This window comes from Mesoplodon densirostris, chromosome 18 (genome assembly GCF_025265405.1).
Source record: "Mesoplodon densirostris isolate mMesDen1 chromosome 18, mMesDen1 primary haplotype, whole genome shotgun sequence".
NCBI classification, from domain to species: domain Eukaryota; kingdom Metazoa; phylum Chordata; class Mammalia; order Artiodactyla; family Ziphiidae; genus Mesoplodon; species Mesoplodon densirostris.
The window spans coordinates 17,061,144-17,077,706 of record NC_082678.1 but is presented as its reverse complement, the minus strand read 5'-3'; the positions used below and the strand labels follow the sequence as shown (position 1 = coordinate 17,077,706).

Here is a 16,563-nt window from a genome sequence, read left to right as displayed (position 1 = left end):
TGGCCATGCCTCTCTTCAGATCTCTGTGATGCTTCTCCGTCTTCTAAAGTAAAGGTTCCTGCAGTCAGCATTCCCAATCAGTGTCTCGTCCTTTTCTCCAAATCTTCCCTCTGTGTCTCATGGTACACTGGTCCTGTGGTAAATGAAGATCTTTATCTTTAACTCTGTACCCTCGCAACTCACTCCATGTCTCCCCCTCCATTTAATTGAAACCCCATCTCTCATTAGGCCAGGAATGGAGGGGGAAGAAGACGCATGAAGGAGGGATTCAACATTCTCCAGAACCACCGCCTCCCCCGACCCCACCCCGCCTGGTGACCATTTACAAATCATTATGTTTTGCTTTTGTTTTTGATTTTTGTTGTTTTTATTCACTTTTTAAAAAAGTTTACATACCGTACAATTCACTCTCTAGTGGACAGTTATCTAAGTTTCAACAAATGCATACAGTATATATATGTAATGTTTATAGGTGTATATAACCACCGTCATAACCAAGATTCAGGATAGCTCTGTCATCCTCCAAAAAAGTTCCCCTTCGTAGTAATATCTTCCTCCCTCCCCAGCCCCAGGCAATCACAGGTCTGTTTTATGTTCCTATAATTGTCCTCTTTTTCCAGATTGTCATATAAATGGAACTATACAGCACATATCCTTTTGAATCTGGCTGCTTGTACTTAATATATGATATGTCTGAGTGTGGTTTTCTTCGAGTTTATCCTAATAGGAGTTCACAGAGCTTTTTGAATCTGTAAATTTATTTATATCACCAGATTTGGGGAGTTTTCCTCCATTATTTTTTCAGATTTATTTTTCTTCACCAGTCTCTTTCTCCTCTACTCCTGGAACCCTAGTGACATGAATGTTGGACCTTTTGGTATCGTCCCCTGATCCCTGAGACTCTTCATGTTTCTCAATCTTTTTTCTGTCTGTTCTTCAGATCAGATCATTTCTTTTGCTTGAATTAAGTTCACAAACTTTTCCCTCATTCATTCTTTCATTGCACTCATCTAGTGAAGTTTTTAATTCAGATATTTTATTTTTCGGTTCTAAAATTTCCACTTGAGGGAATTCCCTGGTGGGCCAGTGGTTAGGTCTCTGCACTTTCACTGCCAAGGATGGGGGTTTGATCCCTGGTCAAGGAACTAGGATCCTGCAAGCTGCGTAGCACAGACAAAAAGTAAAAAATAAGTGAATGAATGAATGAATGAATAAAATTTCCACTTCTGTTTTTACAGTTTCTATTTATCTGCTGTGAACACCTATATTCCCATTTGTTTCAAGGGCATTTACCTTTTTTTTTTTTTTTTTTTTTTTTTTTTTTTTTTTTTTTTTTTTTGCGGTATGCGGGCCTCTCACTGTTGTGGCCTCCCCCGTTGCGGAGCACAGGCTCCAGACGCGCAGGCTCCGGACGCGCAGGCTCAGCGGCCATGGCTCACGGGCCCAGCCGCTCCGCGGCATATGGGATCCTCCCAGACCGGGGCACGAACCCGTATCCCCTGCATCGGCAGGCGGACTCTCAACCACTTGCGCCACCAGGGAGGCCCTGGCATTTACCTTTATTTGCCTCCTGGAGCATAGTTACAATAACTGCTTTAAAGTCTTTGTCTGATAATTCCAACACCTGGGTCATCTGGGAGTTGGTATCCCTTGTATTTTGTCCTGACAGTTTGCCCACATTTTCCTAGTTCTTTGTATGAAGAGTAATTTTGGATTTTATCCTGGACATTCTGAATATGTTGTATAGACTTTGAGTCCTATTAAACTCCTCTAGAGCATGTTGATTCTGTTGTTGTTATTTTGTTTTGTTTTTGTTTTAGCAGGCAATCAACCCAGTTAGGTTCAGACCACAAAGTCTGTCTCGCCTCCTGTGGGCAGTGGTCCAAATGTTGTTCAGTTTCCATAGCTTTCACTATGCTATGCTGCTTTGGGCCTGGCCCACCCGTGTGCCACTCAGGGGTTAGCCCAAGACTTGGGGGAGAAGAGGGGAGGGTAGTTGAAGTTGTAGTTCAGTTTTCAAAGCAGTTGCTTCGCTGTTTTGGGTCTGTCCCACACAAGCATGACTCGAAGGTGAACCCAGAGCTGTGAAAGTTTATGCACAGACTTTGGGGGTCTCCTCCAGCTGATTGCTCTCTGGGTCCCCCACACTGTCTAGGTCACAAGAGCTCAGTTTCCTAATTCTCTGTTCAGAAAGATGGGCTTCTCTCGGTTTCAGCTGCCTGGGCCACCACAGCACAGCACAGCTCTTTGACTGGGGCCAACCTTCTGTCAAAATTACAACAAACCAGCTTCAAGAGGAGGGGAGGTGAGAAACTCGCCCCCATACAGTCACCTCCCCAAGTTTTGACTCCTCTGCCTAGTCCACCTGCTTTTGTTTACTTTTCATAGTTTGTATTTTTGAATTTATATTGTACCTCATCCAGTCTTTTGTGGTAATCAGTGGCAGAGAGGCTGTGGTGGGCTTACTCCATCTTGGCTGGCCCCAGAAGTCTTAAATCACGACCTGTATTAGTTTTCTATGCTGCATGACAAATTACCACAAACTTAAAGCAATACATATTCATTATTTCACGGTTTCTGTGGGTCAGGAGGCTAGGCATGGGTTAGTTAGCTGGACCCACTGCAGGCTGCAGTCAAGGCCAGGTCTGGGTTTTCATGGGCGGGGTGTGTGTGTGAGGGGAGTTGACTGGGGAAAGGTGGGCTTCCAAGCTCACTAGGCTGTTGGGAGAATTCATTTCCTTGCAGCAGTAGGACTCATGGCAGCTGTTTCTTCAAAGCTAACACCTGAAAGGGAGACTAAAGCAAGTCTGCTAAACAGATGGAGTCTTATTAATGTAGTTAAGGCAGCAGCATTCCATCACCTTTGCCATATTCTAGCGGTGAGAAGCAAGTCACGGGTCCCTCCCACACTCACGGGGAGGGCGTTACACAAAGCTGTGAACATCAGGAGACCTTAGATTCTCTCTAACTGTGTTTTCCTTTAATCCTCAAATAAAAACTCTTCCTTCCACCCTCTGCTCCTATTTGTCAGAGCTGTGGTGCCCTTTTCCACCCCACGTCCTGGTGTCACGCTGAATGACTGCATGACAGTCCAGTTCTTTTACCCAGTCCAGCCCATACTTGAGCCTACAGGTTCTTGACCTCCTACACTAGTGACCTTTACTTTTGAACCTAGTTCTGTGACTCTGAATCTCAAGCATAAGCTATCTACTACAGCATTCTGTTTATTTCCATAATCTATCAAGTATTAAGGATAATTCAAGCTTTACTGTCACTTTCCTATTAGATTCTATGCCCCTCAAGGTCTAAGACTATTTTATGTCTTATCCTTTCCGTACTGCCCACAAGGCTGTATCGGGTATTCAAATACCTGTTAAAAAATTAAGAATCTTAAATATTTATTTGACGACTGGACAGGATACCTCTTCCTTCCCCTTCCCTTTTTAATTTTGTCTGATAACACTTAACCAGCTCTTCCTAACGTAAACCCTGCCAGGAAATTCTAATTGAATTAGCCAAACTGTATATAACAGAATATAACACACACACACACACACACACACACACACACACACACACACACACACACACACACACACACACACACACACACACACTGAATTAGTGAATATTTTAATGACATGACATTGGAGTCTAACTTCAGAGTATAAGCTGTGATGTGTCCTGTAGGTGAAACTAGGTTACAGTTTCTGGTGACTAAACCTCACAGGCAAAAACAAGCCCACCCTCTTTTTTGAATCCCGTTCATTTGCAAAAAGGGAGTAATCAACTAATAAAAGACTGGAAATTTGGAAGACTTTCCACCTAGAATACTTTGGCATAGGGTGGCTACAACTGTCAAATCATGTTTCCCTGGGAAAAGGTGTAGTTAGCTAGGAATACTGAGATGATTGATACCCATAGAGGCTCCACTTATGGGCGGTCACCTACCTCCCAACCCTTCCTTCTTCTAGCTGCCTCCAAAATATGAGTGTGGCTCTTTCTCTACCCAAAGCTTCCTAATCCAGTGATTGCTAAACTATTTGAGAATAAAAGAAATATGCATCTTGAAAATCCAGATTATTAAAAATATTTTCTTTCCAATAGAATTCAGTATACTAGGGACCCATGACAGTATACCTTGCCATACAAAGTATAGGTAATTTATGTCCACTTTGCCCCTTCAGACTTGCTCTGGGTCCTGAAGTTGAGCCCCGTATGAGATTTCTCCTTACCTAGTTTTCACTATTACTGAAGCATTAGCTATATCACTAATCAAAGCAATGCTGTTCTCTTTAGCAGAAGCTAGATAGACTAAAGCTGGAGTTATTTGTAATGGTGATAAACTGGAAATGAAGTGAATGTGTATGAATAGAGGAATAACTGAATAGAATATGGTAACATTCACACCATGGTATATTATGTAGCCATTAGAAATAATGGCTATGGATTAGATCTATCAGTTGGGAGAGGGGATGAGGAGAGAGACACATTGAATGACAAAAGCAAGATGCAAAAAAGTTTACATAACATGATCCCTGTGTTACAAAACAATGATCAAATAAAATCCTTTGTAAAAGTATATAGGTATGTATGTTTCCATATAATTACATGAGCATGGAGAGAGGCACAGAATGATATGAACTAGGTGGCTACATAGGTCATCTGGAAGAGAGGTGGAGAAGTGAACCTTTGAGATGGATGTGGAGGGAGAAGAAAGAATGAGTAAGGGATGCCAAGCAAATGAGAAACAAAAGCAAAGGTTATATTGGGAAAAAATATATGCTTATATGTACACATGTATATAAAATCATATGTATTTAAATTTAATTTTTTAAGTTGAAATTAAAATTTAAAAGTGAAATTCTCACAACCTGGCTATCCCTCTTCTTTATTTCCCTTACAGCTTGACTTGTAAATCTCACAACTTCTCCACATAGGAAAAAAAAATACAGTTTATAATCTTACTAGCCTCAAAAGGTAGATAGAAATTTATTAAATATTACTTGGTCATTTCAGAAAATAAAGTTTCCCTTGAAAAGAAAATATAGAAGATTTTTTTCCAGTATAAATTTCACCTGAGATTATGGACCAGAAGTTGGTCCTAGAAATGTCCTGAATGATGACAGGCTTTTCTTGGTGCCACAGAGACAGAAGACAGTCCTGCCACCAAGATACTTACAGCCCAGAGTACAGAAGGAAGCATACAATGTTCATTAAAAGCAGGACAGGGCCTCCCTGGTGGCGCAGTGGTTAAGAGTCCGCCTGCCGATGCAGGGGATACGGGTTCGTGCCCCGGTCTGGGAGGATCCCATATGCCGCGGAGCGGCTGGGCCCGTGAGCCATGGCCGCTGGGCCTGCGCGTCCGGAGCCTGTGCTCCGCAACGGGAGAGGCCACAACAGTGAGAGGCCCGCATACCGCAAAAAAAAAAAAAAAAAAAAAAGCAGGACATAAGGTCCCCTTAACTATAATAGAAAGATAACATAAGCAGGAGGGCATCACCCAGCAGACTTTTATGTTCTCGTTGCATTTTGTACATATCGCTGTTATAGTAGTGATCATTTATTTGATGCATTATTTATATGAATATCCTTAAAAGCTTATGGACTCTGCCTTGTCACTGCTGTAATCTCTGCTATAATATTTGTTAAATGAATCAATTCCTCTCTTTGTCCCTGGTGCCTACCACAGTAAATAACATATGCTAGTTGTATAGTTCCTGAGTGACTGAATTAGTGAACATATGAGATGATCTTAAGGTTTAGGCTCTGTAGCAAAGGAACTGATGAAAATAGCTGAGAAGAAAATGGAAGACAAGGAATAGGAGTTTCTGGTAAAGATAGTGAATGGGTACAGTGGAAATAGGAAAGGAGATTATGGTCAGAATTCAGAATAATGACATCTAAAATTTCAGCAGTTCTAGGTGGTTAAGGTCTAGTAGCTAATACTTTGAATAAAGCACCTTGGTAATCAGGGGAAAGGCTGCATGTTTTAGCCTTTGAGGCTAGTTTAGCAAAATGGCCAGCTCCCCAACCTGTCTCCCTAAAGCAAAGCCAATGAGGAAACAAGTCCAGCCCATGCACACAAAACTAATTGGTTTTTTGGTTTTTTTTTTTTAAGCCTGAACGGTCAAACCAAAGATGACCAGACGATTGAGAAAAGTCTCTCACATCAAACGGAGTCTAAGGGAAGAACTGTTCAGAAAGGAAACAATGCAGAAAATTTAGCAGAACTTCAGAAAAACCCTAATTAATATCCTCTGCTAGCATAAAAATGATTTGCATCCATAAAACAAGAACCCAGTATTGTGGGAAAAAAGCAACTGGAGAATAAGAAAGTTATATAAAAATTTAATATCATGGAATAAGAAGCTCAGTAGAAGGACTGGAACACCAAGTTCAGTTAAGCACTCAGAAAATTGAGAACAATAACAAAAAAGAGTAGAAAACATAAAGATAAATTATGATGATCCCTCCAGGAAACTTAATATGTGTCGTCTAGAAAACAGAAGATGTTTTCAATAAAATAGAGAACTGAAAGAAATGTCTCTATATTGAAAGCATCAGCCAAATACTAAGCACAAATAATGGGGGAGAAAGATACCAAGGTGCACATCATCATGAAATTTCAGAATCCCATGGGTGAAAAGAAGCTTTGCGGGGGTTGGGGGGAAGCACCTAGAAAGGACTAAAACAGCAAAATGACATCAGACTTTTCTTGAGTAGGTATTGGATGCGAGAATACAGGGGCACTGTGCCTTCAAACTTGATTTTCAGCCTAGAATTTGTGCTCAGCCAAACCATCAGTGAAACAAAAAGGTAGCCAATTCCAGCATAACTGAGGGCATCATTCAAGGAGGAAGAGAAGGGAAGTCACAAGATGACCGAGTTGGTAAGTTCAGGTCAGCATTCATGGGTGGGCAGTGATGAGGAGTTTGCACACAGTGTTCCTTCCGCTTAGTCTGTTAGCTCCTCTTTTCCCACTGTATCAATCTGGATTGATAGAAATGACACAGTGATACAGAGTTAAAAATAAGGAATATGTAAACTACGATAAACGAGTAGGCTCCAAAAAGATACACAAGTGTCCAAGAAGCATATGAAAAGATGCTTGATATCACTCTCATTAGGGGAATGCAGATCAAAACCACAGTGTGGTGCTTAGGGTTAGTCAAACTAATAGAGACAGAAAATAGAATGGTGGTTGCCACGGCCTGGGGAGAGGGGTGTGTAGTGGGGAGTTATTTCTTGGGCACAGAGTTTCACTTTTGCAAGATGAAAGGAGTTCTGGAGATTGGTAGTACAACTATGTGACTAACATTACTGAACTGTACACGTAAAAATGGTTAAGATGGCAAATTTTATGTATATTTTACCACAATTAAATTTTTTTAAAAAAATAAAATAACTAGAGGATATTAGAAAACTCTAGCAGAGTGCTCCCGGCCCAGAGTGAGCTGGACTGAGGCTCTGGAAAGGAGTTTGGAGAATGCAGTTGAGGAGAGAGCTCATGTTTTTAAACTGGAGGAGGGTGGATGTGTAAAAAACAGAAACAGTTTTTGTAAGGAGGATATTGCAAGAGGAAAAGAACAGTTAGGAACTCTAGAAAAAAAGCAGCTACACAAGAAGAATGTCCTCACAGTACCCTACCTAGCTCTGCAGCGAACATTAACATACTGTTTTTAAAGCAAATGCCATTCATCGTTTGAACTCAAAGCAGTGATGGGGTGGAAGATAGGGGTCTGAAGAACCAAATCCGTATCCATCATTGTAGAAATTAAATTGTTACTATCTCAAATTGATAAGTCAAGAAATAGGGATCCAAGCGTTTTTAAAGATACACAACCATATATTCACATAGAGAGAGAACGTTCTTTAAAAAACTCCTTACCTCAAAGGAGAGAGCCTGCGGACACTGGAGAAGGAAGAATCTGTCTTTTTGTTAGCATATCTTTTGTACCGTTTATGTTTTCTCATGAGCATGTATTACTTTACAAGTAAAAATGAGATTCAGTGTTGATTTTTTTTAATTATTAATGAAAAATTGCAGGAATTGTATACCAGGAGTTAGAGGTAGAAGAAATTAGTGCTAGTTAGGGGGATATTAGATAAAACTGTATTAAAGTTCATACATTTGAATCGCGCTTTGTCATAGGAACATGAGCTCAGGCAGGAAAGTGTAAGATATCTCAGGGCTACGTGAGCTGTTTATTTACAGCATTTTATTTTACCAGTACAGTAAAACCTTAACTGTACTGCTGGGGAAATAGCTGGTTCTAATTAATTTAACTTTCAGAGTAATCCAATCAAGCAAAAATCATTTTTATTCCATCTTCTATAGAATACCTTTTTTAAAATGTAGCTCTGCTTGCCTTCTTTATTAAGTTTAATATCTGAAGATAACTTAAGGCTTTCGTTATGCTGTAGATTAAGAAAGTATAACAGTAGCGGTGGATAGCCACTACATTCCCAGTTTTTATCTGTTCACTTTTTCCCTAGATGTGTGGCAGTAGCGTGGTGATTACAGCAACAGCCCATCACTCACAGGCCTTGCCTGTACCTTGTAAGAATATTTAAACACAGATTTCTTAGTGTCTCTGCATCCTATAACATGAAAATATTCCTGGAAGGTATCATCTAAGGTAATGAATAATAGCTGGCTCCCAAGCTTGGGAAATGTACTGACTTCCTTTTAAAAGTTGTTTCTCAGCCTTGGTTGGACATTGGAGTCATCTGGAAGCTTTTAAAACTGCTGATGTCTGAGTTCAATTCCCTGATTTCACTGAAAAAGGATACAGCCTTGCCATTGGAAGTTTTAAAAACTTCCCAGGTGATTCTGATGAGCAGCCAAGAACTACTGTTTTAAAGGAAGAATTATCTCTAAGTGCCTCCCATCACCACCACCTCGTTGATTTAAGTTATTTTTATTACGATGGCATTCAGATACGTACAAACGGACACTAGGTTGAGATTCCTATGCATGTGGTAGTTGTCAACACATTTACAGGTTAAAAACAAACTCCAAAATTAAAAAGTTAAACAACAGTGATGGGTGGACAATGATGTTTGTTTTTTTTTTTTAAGATGTTGGGGGTAGGAGTTTATTAATTAATTTATTTATTTTTGGCTGTGTTGGGTCTTCATTTCTGTGCGAGGGCTTTCTCTAGTTGTGGCAAGCGGGGGCCACTCTTCATCGCAGTGCACGGGCCTCTCACTGTCGCTGCCTCTCTTGTCGTGGAGCACAGGCTCAGTAGTTACGGCTCACGGGCCCAGTTACTCCGCGGCATGTGGGATCTTCCCAGACCAGGGCTCGAACCCATGTCCCCTGCATTGGCAGGCAGATTCTCAACCACTGCGCCACCAGGGAAGCCCCTGGACAATGATGTTTTGCTGAGGCTTTTGTGCATGTTGTTCCTTCTGCTTAGTCTATTAAATCCTCCTTCCCACTTGTATCAGTCTGGCCCAGTGAGGAGACAGAAACTACATGGTGATATAAACAGGGTACGTTTATTATAAAGAGTAGTTAAACTGTGGTAAGAGAACAACTGTAGAGCTAGCTAGGGCTGAGGGAGAGAACCTGAGGAAGGGCCGATTGGAGGGGGCCCCTCCCCAAGGCTGGAGCTCACACTCACTGAAGAAGCTGTAGGTGCAGCCCCCTGGATGGCAGAGTGGCTCCCAGCTTCGCCCAGGTCAGCCAGTGGGCAGTTGCTGGCAGCAGGAAGCATTCCTCCAGCCCGGGAAAGCCGGTAGCCCGCCACACGGGCACACAGGAGGTGGGAGCCCTGGTGGCAGCCCTCCTGGTGGTGAGCTGCAGTTGATGGCCAGGCGTGCAGGTGTGCAGACCACGTGGCAGTGTCAGTGCCACAGGCACGGAGCACATGGCATCCCCGTCAGGAGGGCCGTGGCCACATCATTGGGAGAAGGCCACAGAGACTCGTGTGGGAGTGGGGCGAGTAGCAGGAGGCCCGCAGTGCACAGTGTCTGTGTTGACAGGGTCACTGGAAGGTGACACTAGATCACGCCAGAGCTGCAAGGTTGCTAAGAGACTGCCCTTTCTTAGTCCTTGGCTGGGGTCCTCACCAGGTGTCCTCAGCCACATGCTGACCCCACCCTGCAGCTTCCAGAGACAGTGGGACGGCCCCTCGCTGCTACAAGCCCCTCTAGCGCCCTTCATTGGGAAACCTCTGCATTGCGCTCACAGGGAAGGAGAAGTGCTTGAGGGGACGGGTCCATCATTGGCAAAGCGTGTGCTGGAGGGTGAATCTGGAGCTGACAGGCAGTAAATTGATAACCGACACAGCACCCCATTCCAGCCAGACACTTTTGCCACATTTAAGCCGTCGCTCATAGGCTACCTCACTCTTCCAGGTGTTGCTCTATGCCATGTTCCAGTGTACCCTTACAGTAGCTCACCATGCTGTGTAGGCATCTTTGTTTAAAAAACAATTGTTTTGTCCAGCCCACATAAAAGGGATGCATAAGAATCACCTGCAAAGGCTCTGATTTGGTTGGGCTGGTATGGGGCCCAGGAATCTACACTTTCAATAGGTAGATTCCGATGATGGTGGCCCCTGAGACAGCACTTCTAGAAGTACTGGTCTGGGGCTGGACTCGAGGGACTTGTACCCTTAATGCCTGGTACACTGCCTGATAAAAGGTTGGTGTTCAACAGACGTGGGCCAGTGAATGAACACCGCCAAAGAAGTCAGGGCCACGTGTTCTAGTACTTAACAGAGAAGTGGAGCTGACGGGGGGAGGAGTGAAGGTCCATTTCTAACACTGCTTCTCAAAAATGTCCTTCTTTATACCACACGTGAAACTGTTTGGCTTAAAACTTTCTGCAGCTAATGTTTTCTCTTTTCTTTTTTTTTTTCATTTTTAAATTTTAAAATGGACATTATACTAATACCACTTCATTTTTAATAGGGAGAAAGAAGAAGAAACACAAAAAGAGGAACGTTTGATGGAAGAAAAGAAAAAGAAAAAGCAGGAAGAAAAGAAAAAGAAGGAAGGTGCTCAGAAAAAGGTTTGGCTAGAGTTCCTCGTTCATTGTTTCTGTCATCACTCGTGTCTCACCGCGTTATAGCCATTGCATTACAGAGGTTCGGTTCTTACTTTTAAAATTCAGTGTGCTCAATCTACAGTGCTAGTGACATAGATAAAGGGTGACAGCCACAGAATGTCTTTTTTAAGGAATCAGAAATACTAGAGCTGTGTTTTGAAGGACTTTGATTTTAGTCATTGGTAGTAAAGAATGTCCATGCTATTTTACTTAAACTGAACTGTCCAGAGCAACCATGTCTAAGGGCCATTTAACTGATTTTATTTGAAAAGATAGAAATAATTTTTGCAGCTTTGGCAAGTGTTCTTTTACAACTTGTACTAGTAAATATTAAAATTTAAAGTCCTACTGTGTATCTTATGGTCAGGCTTGAATTTTAGGGCATTTAATGTACCAAGTTATGCCATTTGTATTGTTCTTGCCTAACGGTTTAATGCATCTTATAGTTGAAACTGTATACGTTTTAGTTTGTATTAAAATACAGAGCTTAAGTGAGCTTCCAGATAGATTTTTTTGCCTTTAGATCAATATTGGCACATAATTAATAGCATGTAGACAATTATACATTTTTCCCAGTAGTAAATTTTAATCAGATAACTGGGCAAAAACTTGTTTTTAAAGTTTCCAATATTAAGGTCTGCTTATAAACTTTCATATGGATGTGTACATCCTACACATTATTCCTAAAGAGTTTCTGATTTTTTTTTTTCAGGCTGCTGATCAAAAAACCAAAGGTAAGTTTACTTTATTTTGGGGGGATACATTTTATGAGAGTACCAAAGTTTATGATGATGACTTTTTTTTTTAATTGGTGATTAAAAACAAAGAATCTCACCCTGCCTTTGAATCTGCTTTTTACTATTCCCTGTGAAATTCCTCATTTATCACTGGTTTTACATCTGCATTTAATTGGCATATGCTTAATCGAAAATGCCTAAAGAATGTTACATTACCTTTCTAAACAATGCTTTATAATTTTCCTTTGGTTTGATTTCCACCAATCAAGGATTAAGCTGATAAAATTGGTCCAATTTGAGTAAGAACAACCAAAGATACTGAATTTTTTTAAAGCTTCCAATTTCTCTTTGCCAACTCTTTATAATAAAAAGAGGTATATTCTTTCTATATTCTTCCCTTTTTGCTTAATAATGTGTGAAAGGTTTCTTTTTTATTTTCCAAGTCCAGAATTGGCGTATGGTTGTCTTAATGAGTGTGGATGAGAACGTATGTGGTTCTCACAGGAACTTGGGCATCTCTGTGTGATGTGCTGGAGGACAAGCAGAAAGGAAGCCACGCTCGGAGCCTCCGCACTTCATACTTGATGTGTTCAGGGACTGTCCAGTGCTGGGAAGCACACACTCAGGACTCGCATAGACCAGCTCTGTTTAATTTGGGCAAGGCACTTCACATCTTTAAGCCTTGGGTATTTCATATTTACAATGAGAAGAGTAAGGGGTGAATGGTTCCCACCTCATAGAGCTATCTTACGACTGTATGAGATCCACATGGACAAGGCTTGGTGCCTGGCACAGAGCTGGTGCTCACTAGAGGTTGCCTGTGATTAATTGTAAGTTTTATTTCTGTTGGACTGTCACATATAATTGTAGACACAGACACATGCTCTGCAGAGGCTTGTGTCTCAGGCAGCGCCACAGCGAAGGGCTCCACTTTTGTTTGACATTTATGGTTTTCAAAGTAGAGTTTATGTTATCTCATTTGAACTTCATAATTGAGCAGGGCAGGTGTTAATTGACAATGAAGAAACTGAGGCCGATAGTGTGACTTACGTGGCTTGCTCTTGGCCTCGAGTTAGTGTAAGGACAGGCCTCGAGGGAGCCCGGGCATCTGACCCCAGCACAGGCGGCCGCAGAGCTTCCACAGCAGAGCCACGGTAAGAGATGGATTTCATGTAAAAAAATATTTAAAGACAGCATAGTTTTCAAAAAGGACGTTTTTCTTTCTTACACTCTCAGTGGTAGTGTGAATTTACAAAACACTTGTCAGAAGGGCCCAAAGGGCTGTGGCTTATGGTTGTTTTGAAATTATGATCTTGAATGAGAAATAATGGTTTCTTAAAATTGTCATTTAAAAGTACAGAATTATTGCTCTGAAGCATCCGTTTCCTTTTTTTTTTTAACATTTTGAGAAGTTTTTACAACCTGATTCAGTACCAGCAGTGTTCTGTTGTCACTGTCATAATGATTATTTTCTCTTGAAATAGTAACAAATTGCTTATGATTGTATAACGATCATGAATTACATTGTCCTGCCACCTTACACAGAGTTATTATTTTCTGTTACTGTTCTGATGAGTATTTTCATTGCTGACTTCAAACCCTACTGGGTTTTTATCTTTTCCTTTTATCTTCTCTAAAATACTGCTCCTTTGGATGCAATTTGTCAGTAACTGTACTAACTATAACTAGCCTCAGAACATAATGATGATTATTAACGTCCTTCTGAACAATAAAAAAATGCTTTTTGAATTATAAATAATCTAACAGTGCCGCTAGGTAATTCATTAATAAATATTAGCAGCACCGAGGTCTAAATTTTTCTCAGACTCTCCATTATTACTGGTTCCAGTCAAAATTAGCTGCCTGCAAGGTGGTGGTTCTGAATTTCCAACTGGACACGTGTATTAAATAACACAAGCTGGGCCTGACTGAACGTTGAGATATGTTGTAGGAATAGTATGAGTACTCACACGGAGCAATAAGTCCTCTTTTCTAACCTTCTGGCGTTTTCGAGTCTTTCCCCTACTCTGTTCTGTGTAGCCAGAAGGGCAGGGCCAAGTTTGCCTTGCGCTCTCTCACACGCCCAGCTCCTTGCTCTGTGCGCGCAGTCAGGAGGCCTGAGACCGGCACCCTCATCAGCAGCTGCTTTCAGACAGACCCTGTACATGTATTAGTTCTAGTTGTTGTTGGCACTGTCTGCAGTGTCCACACGAGTAAACTGAAGCTCTGAGAGTTTGCCCAATGCCCCCAAGACTGTATAGCTAGTGAACAGCAGGGCTGATGTGCCCAGAATCTTCCTGAACTTATGGCATCCAGGAAGGGCACACGACAGACATTCATCAAGCATTTACTGTATCTCAGTACCTACCATGCTTCAAAACAATCCTGTGTCGGGAAAGGGATGCTCAGAGAGGTATGGTAACTTAGATAAGGTCACAGAGCTAGTGAGTAGCAGAGCCGGGTCAGTCCTGCCTCTGATTCCCGAGCCAGGTCTCTGACTTCCTGGCCAGATGTGATGACCCACTTCAGAACCACAGGAAGCCGGAGAACCCTGCTCTCACCACAAGGCAGCACCCAGAAGTCTCAGGGCCCTGAGCTGTTAGAATGTAGGAAAGAGTTTAGCAATTTGAGTGAGTCCAGGAGTTGAATACTCTTAAGCGAGAGGCTACAGTTATAAATAAGGTTATATAATACACTGAATCAATTAACATAGTAGAAGTTTGAATTGATTTTATTTTGATAATTAGATAACTAGACCATATCAATTAGTAACTTCCTTGCTCTGCAGTATTACACATGGCATAAACAGTAGTATTAGTAAAGCAGTGCCTCCACTATTTAGCATTATATTTGACTTAATTTTCTCAATAACTGAAACTTAACTTCTTTAAATTTTGATTTATTTTAAACATTTTCAGGGAACTCTTTATGTTATACACATACATATACTATACCTTTCTGCTTTCTCCTAGAGAATAACTAGCCTAATCCATTCTTGATAGATGAGTCTTCATTATAGCATTAATTATGCTTAAAAAGTTTTTTATCTCTGGCTATAACCATTGAACTTGAACTATGAATCTTCATTTAAGAGACAAACGAAGAACTGAATCTCACTGGAAATTTTTTCATTAGCTTAATCTAATATATAGCATGCTTCTCCTCCCCTACTGCAGTCTGAAAACCAGGTGCTAGAAATTCTGCTTTACAAAATTACAAGTAAAATTAAATTTAGTACCTGTTTTTCCAAATCCTGCCTTGCGATTTCTTTGTTAAGGTCGTTTTCTTTTTGTTTTAAGATTCAGGCAAGCGAGAGTCAGTTTGTTTGAAACACTGTGCTGCCAGCATTTATGCCCAGCATCCACCCTGATGTCAGGGGAAGCTGCATTTTCTCTGCTTAGTTAAGCCCTGGAGACTTTTATGCAAATAGTGGATTCACCCTCACCTTTCACCCGTTTCCTCCTCCTTCTGTACCCCTGAGTATCCTGCACTCGTAGGAATCTGAGCATGTTTCTGTGACTGGAACTCTTTTCCTTCAGTGCTTTCTAGTCTTGGGTGGGGTTGTTTCAATCATCCTTTCCTTATTTTTCTCCCTGTGATGAAAAATGTAAGTAATAATATTCTCATTGTCTAAAAAGAAGTTAAAGTTGACATGAAACCCCTCCATCTTGAGATATTTAGCAGTTAACATTTTGTTGACCATCCTTGAAAGCATCTCTTTATGAATACATAAATATGCATTTTATATGGACTCTGCTGCTTCCCCTAATTAAGCATTTCCCCATCCCTTGCCCCTCAAGGAGCTGCACTAAGCAACTTGAGAACCTCTGTATAAGCCTATTCAGAAACAAAACAGCCCTTAGTAAATTCTTCTAAACATTGTCTTTGCATTGGTGACCAGTGAAAAAGCCAGCTGAACACAATGCCTTAGTGAGACCCTAGATGTTCTCATAGTTAGGGGGAAGAGGAATCAGATATAATCCTGTTTCGAAACACCATTAACTTCTGTATTGTATCCCTGCTGTGGAGTAGCTAGTGTCTAAGTGTTGGACACTTTATACTGGGTTTTGCTTCGGTAATCAGTAATCTCTCTTCTTTATTTGAGGCATTGCCCTTAATTTGGGCAGAGAAAATAATAGCTTTACATGTGATGTGATGACCTTATGAGCCTAAATTTTCCGTATTGTCTTCTGGGTTTTTTCATGGATTTAAAGGGGTTTTTTAGGATTAACTATAATATTCCTAAATGTGAAGTGAATTTAATTTAGTGGTTTTAGCCAGATTTTCTCAAGTTCATAAAATAGATAACTTTTCATACAGAAAGCTCAAAGTTAATTATATCATGTATAAAAGTGAATATTTTGATGACCCAACATGGCTCAAACTTCACATGATTAATGATTCATGGTTTTGAGTCATATACTTTTAAAAATTTGTACATTTTAATTAGTTTCCTAATCTTGCTTGAAAGGACTATAATTTAAGTTTTGCAATCAGATATTCAGCTTCTCCATGCATTCAGTTTCTAATTGTTAATTTTAAGCAGACTTTTATACGCTTTTGTTAATGTAAATCAATTGAAAGCATATTCTTTCAGTAGCCTTATGTTGAGTGATAAGGGCTTGGGGGGGGTCACTGTGCTGTACTGCTATTAAGGCTCATTCTAGACATATATACATTTTTTTTTTGGCCATGCTGTGCAGCTTGTGGGATCTTAGTTCCCTGACCAGGGATTGAACCTGCATCCTCGGCAGTGAAAGCGTG

General features: G+C 40.9%; 1 protein-coding gene across 5 annotated transcripts in view; it reads left to right on the top strand.

Moving 5' to 3' along the window:
• TNRC6C (trinucleotide repeat containing adaptor 6C) overlaps positions 1-16,563 on the top strand; it is a 126,193-nt gene that overhangs the window by 35,872 nt on the left and 73,758 nt on the right. For all 5 annotated transcript variants that reach the window (XM_060080598.1, XM_060080597.1, XM_060080600.1 and 2 more), the window contains exons 2-3: positions 10,927-11,026; positions 11,775-11,796. In XM_060080598.1, coding sequence (XP_059936581.1) covers positions 10,964-11,026; positions 11,775-11,796 — 85 coding nt within the window. In that variant the 5' untranslated portion in view covers positions 10,927-10,963. The remainder of the gene's footprint in view (positions 1-10,926; positions 11,027-11,774; positions 11,797-16,563) is intronic.